Consider the following 5,029-nt stretch of genomic DNA (forward strand, 5'->3'; position numbering starts at 1 on the left):
CATCCATCTCCAAGGCAGAGCCCACCAGATCATCAGCGTGCAGCAGAGTGCAGGGTCTCGCCATCCCTTCTATCTCAGGTGCTCCGTAGGTACCCAAAACACCATCGGGGAGGTGATGGTGACCGTCCCCAGCCGCCTCCACTGGCGCAGCCCTGCAGTGATGCAGCGAGAGCGGAAAGGTGGAGACCCTTTTCCATGTCCCTTGCTCTAGCAGGCTCACGATGGGGTGATGGATGTGATGGCTGTCAGACTCAGGAGGACACCTCTTCATGACAAATGAACTTGACGGGTTAAGCAGGGACGTGTCATATTCCTTTTCATCCGAGAGCGGAGTGCCGAAGCTGGGGACCTCTCCTCCCTGGGCTCCATCATTTTGCAGGCATTTGGGGTGAGAAAAATTGGTTGGCAAAGGCAAGCTGGCTGGAGCTTCACCTGTGTAATCACAGCCATTGAGGGACTTCTTCCTGACATTTCCTTCTCCAGGAACCTTTGCACTGACTGCACCAGCTTTTGTCTCCGGCACCAAGCAGTTATCCTGGTGGAGATCCTCCTCAGAGGGTCGGAGAGGGCTGGTGGGACTCGCAGAAGCACTGCGTGGGGGCTGCACCCCCTGCCCCACCTCGTTCCTGTCCAGCCCCTCTGCTGCTGCGCTGCCCAGCATTTCTTTCTTGAGCAAACTATGGCTTAAATGGGATTGCTCATGTTTGTTAAATGCCAAGGTCGTTTCATTTTTATCTTGCTCCTGCTCTTCCATGAGCTGATTGGCTTTCTTCCCTTGTCCTGGCAGCGGGGTCACCGCTGTGATTTTGAGTGGTGAGAGGTCATTATGCTCTCGGGAAACACCATCTGCACGGATATTAATGTCACTCAGCTCCGCATGTTCATTTGCTAAGTGCTGTAGCTCCATTACGTTATTTTCCAGCTCCGGCTTTGCAAACGTGGATTGTTTTGCATGGTAGGAGCCCATTGCACCAAACGACTCCAGCTGCTCGCATCCACCGGAGAACAGCACAGCCTCTTTTGCTGGGGCAGCAGTATTTTCTGTGTCGCCTCCAATGGGGACGTTCCCCTCCCCTTGGGCAGGGCAGTGTGTCCCATTTTCCCCTTCCAAACCACCGCCGTTCTCCTCTTTCTGCTCCATCTGGCTGCGGGTGGTGGCAGAGGGGTGGCTGGGACCAAGCAGCACGGGGAAGCATGGCATCAACAGCTCCTCTTCGTTACTCTTCACCGTTCGGGCAACGAAGAGCTGGAGCTGCTGCAGAGGGTTGTCAACCGTTTCCTGGGATGCCAACATCTTCTGGGAGCTGCAGTTGCTCTCCTTGGTCAGACTCAGCATATCAAACAGCAGCACTTTCTTCTTGCTGGCTTTGTCAACGGGTCCAGGGGCTGGGTAGGTGATGGGGCTCTTCCTCTCCTCCGCTTCTTCCATCAATGCAGACCCACCACCATCCCCTTTGAAGTCCACAGCGCTTTTCACCATTTTGGGTGACTTGGGCGTGCTCAAGGGTCTTTCTTCTGTATCTGGGACCTCTTTGATGTGACGCGGAAAGGCAAGATCCAAAGCTGGGGTAGGACCCTGCTGAAAGACAAATTCAGGTTTCTGGTTTGGAAGATGGGCATCAAACTTCTCCAGCTCTGCAGCATCAGCAAAGCTTTCATTGACTTTCCCCGGCACAGGGAATGTCTCGGCAACCCGTTGGCATGGCAGGGATGGCAGGGGATCTTTGGTTGCTTCTGCTGCCTCCAGGCTCTTGGGGAACATGGGGCTGGTGACAACAGGAGGGCTTTTTGTGATGGAGTCTATGTAGACGGGAGCCTCTGTTTGGTCTGGCGTGCATGAGCCAGGTAGATTTTTGGAGGAAGACCCATTTTCCCTCTTCTCAGGGTCACTTTCCTCGGCAGCTGCAGTTCCCTGGAGCTGCTCCCCGCTGTCTTTAGAGCAGAAATGGTCCGTGGCGAGTGGGGCTGGTGTGCACATCCCTGCCTCCAGCGAGCCCACCTCCACAGGGCAGGGCCAGGGCTCCCTGGCTCTCTCGTAGTCCCCATGGGTGCTCCTGATGGCCGGCTTCTCATCCCCCAGCCTCTCCCCAACACAGAGGCTTGAACTGCCCAGTTCATCAGCCAAAAACAGCCCTTTCTCATGGCCCGTCTCCTGCTCACCCAGCAGCGGTGGGAACTGCTCGGTTGCCTGTCCTCGCAGATGGGCAGCGACGTGTTGCTCGGGTTTCTGAAGGGCGACGGATGCCTCATTATCCAGCTTGCTGGTTTGCAGTTGACTTTCCAGCTCGGTGACTAATCGCTTGATCTCCAGCTCGTCGTCTGAGATGTTGTTCATAAAAGTCACGTTATAATCCGTTATCCTGTCCGGCAGTGGCAGGGAGAGCTGGCTGGTGGGGACAGGTCCCTCCTCTGGGAATTTCTTGGTGAGTGGCTTCTCCACTGCAAGGCTGTGGAACTGAGTCATGTCTTCTGGCAGCATCGGAGCCGCCTCCTCCATGAGGGACCAGTCTTTCTCTGGCATGAATGGTGGATAGGGTTGCTCGAACGGCAGCGGCTTGCTGGGAGGATTGCCAGCGCAGGTGAAGGTGGTCATGTAACCATCCTTGCTTGCAGAAACGCTCTCGTACAGCGGCGGATCAAACTCGGTGACGGGAAGCTCTCCAAATATCGAAGAGGAATCGAAGCTGAGAGGGGAGGCGACCTTGCCCTGCGGCGTTTCTGCAGCATAAGGGGAGATGCTGGCGTGCTTCTGCTCGAAGGAGCTGGCATTGATCTCATCCCGGCATAAGTACATGTCATCCATGTGCGAGGAGCCCAAGGCTGGGGTCTTGGAGAAGAGATTGTCATCGTAGTGACCGGGAAGGCCTTTGGGACTGAAAAATGTGTTGTCACTGCTGACGTATGGATCAGGCGCCTTGGCAGCAAGCATCATCCCCACCGCATCCTCCCCGAAAGGGGGGACTGGCGTAGGATAGTCCTTCTGACCATCACAGAGCCCGTGTGCTTTCAAGTACTTGATGCCCGCTTCCGAGTAGGCAGCACTCACATTTCCAGGACCGGCTTCAGTCCCACCGTGGGATGGAGCAACTAGCTCTTCTGCGTGGTACTTCAGCGCATCGCCCGTGAAAGGGGCAAACTGGCTGGCCATGGTCACCTCGGGCGAGTCCTGAGCTTCCAGGGTGGGTTCTCCTGACTCAACCGGGTGCTTTGCTGCTCCTTTGGTGTCTTCTGCACCCTCCTTACAGGACACCCCAACGGGGCTCCTGCCCGAGGTGGCCGTGGTGGGCAGCTGCCCTTCCTGGGGCTGCGGTAACGGCTCCTCCTTTGCACAGTCCATTGCACCAACATCTTGTGCAGGACTTGGATGTGTCCTGGAGGCTGCTAGCAAAGGTTTGGCTGAGCCAAACTGCCTGGTCCCCCTGGAAAAGTCCTCTTTACTCTTCTGGCTCTTCTTTGGGTTCCTGTCCTCGGGAAGGCTGAGCGGAGTCCTTGGCGCACGTGCCGGGCTGCCCGAGCGCCTCCTCCTCTGTGTGCCCCCCTTCTCGCTGCCTGAGACGGCCCCATCCACGTGTGGTGGGCTGGTGCCCATCTCGCTGGGTGCACTACCGCTGTGGTTGCTGCTGGTAGACGACTGGCTGCTCCGTCGCCGAACTCTGGCGGCACAATCCTCTTTCTCAGCATCCTCCTGGCTTGGGACCTCCCTGTGCTCCTGTGCCTCTCTTTTCTGACTGTCCCTTCTCTGGCTGTAGCTCCAGGCTGGATCTTTCTCTTTGGCTCTCTCGCGTTTCTTGCTAAAGCTGTACCTGGTCCTCCTGATGAATCCCCGCTTCTTCCGTCCCCGGAGCTTCCTACACTCTCCCCCATCATCATCCGAGTCAGAGATGTAGTCGTACTCCTGAAACCTGCCCTCCTTGGCAGCTGGCATCACCTGGGGGAACTGTGCCTGCTTGCTGCTCTTCACCTGCAGCTTGTGGAGCTTGTTCTTCTGCTGCACGATCTTGTGAATGAGCTCCTTGCTCCACGTCCCACTTCGGGGCTTCCGCTTCTTCATGTCCTTCATGGAGAACCGAGGTGGCTTGGAGCTCTTGGTGCCAATGCCTGACCCCACCTCGCTCTTCATCGGAGGCTCCTGGCTGAGCTTCCTGGGATGGTTTTGGCTGGAGGTGGACTTGGAGGAGGTGGTAGCCGGTGGGACACTGTTCTTCCTGCCCGCCCGCAGCCTGCCCCGCCCCAGCCCTGCCTGTCCGCTCTGCTCCCACTGCCCCAGGATCAGTCTCCTGGGTTGCCAACCTCCGTGCCGCCCTCCCCTTGTGAAGGTGCTGCTTTCCTGCCCTTCTCTTCTCCTGCTCCCCACCCGGGAGGCCATCTTCATAAAAATAACCGACCTTGGGCTGGCCCGCTGCCTTCTCCTCCACTGCTGCCTGCTTGGATTTGCTCTCCGAGGCCAGAGCTTCCTTCGCCTTGTGGGACATCCCACTGCCGGCCGCCTTCACACCCGTCAGCTCCTCGTCGGCAAACACGTCTATGAAGCTGCTATCGATCTCCGGGTTGTCTGACTGGTAGCCCAGGCCGTTGAGGGCTTCGGTGATCAGGCTGTCCAGCTTGGCATCATCGATGTCCAGGTCGGAGGCGGTGAGCGGCAGGGAGGTGGCAGCGAGGCCGTTGAAGAGCCCGCCCTTCAGAGCATCTTCCTTGCCCTCGCTTTTGCTTTCCCCATCCAGCAAGAAGTCATCGCTTTTGTTCAACCCCAATAAATGTGCTTGGGGGTCCAGAGAGAGCCCCAAACTGGGGGGTTTGGCGGGCTCTGCAGGGAGCACTTTCCGCCCCTCGGGGGAGCATCCTTGCCTTCTCCCTGGGGATTGGGATGGGAGGTGCAGAACTGGCGGTGCTGCAGGAAGGAGGAGAGGTTGCTGTAGTTCTGGTCGCACTGTTTGCAGGTCAGGAGCACGTCCAGCTGGTCCAGGCTGGCGCTGCTCAGCGAGCTGGCCAGCAAGTGATGGGAGGAGTAGGGCGGCGGGGGCTGCTCCCC

The 5,029-nt window shown here is 57.9% G+C and overlaps 1 protein-coding gene across 1 annotated transcript in view; it reads right to left on the reverse strand.

The window, feature by feature from the left end:
* The window catches only part of LOC104461170 (zinc finger protein 469-like), a gene marked incomplete at its 5' end in the record, with an annotated part of 11,118 nt that overhangs the window by 5,316 nt on the left and 773 nt on the right, over positions 1-5,029 (reverse strand). The window contains 3 exon segments of the mRNA XM_010072652.1: positions 26-4,216; positions 4,218-4,805; positions 4,808-5,029. The exon segment at positions 4,808-5,029 is cut by the window's right edge and continues 659 nt beyond it. Coding sequence (XP_010070954.1) covers positions 26-4,216; positions 4,218-4,805; positions 4,808-5,029 — 5,001 coding nt within the window.

The sequence above is a fragment of the Pterocles gutturalis genome, unplaced genomic scaffold, assembly GCF_000699245.1.
Source record: "Pterocles gutturalis isolate BGI_N339 unplaced genomic scaffold, ASM69924v1 scaffold23287, whole genome shotgun sequence".
Classification (NCBI taxonomy): Eukaryota; Metazoa; Chordata; class Aves; order Pterocliformes; family Pteroclidae; genus Pterocles; species Pterocles gutturalis.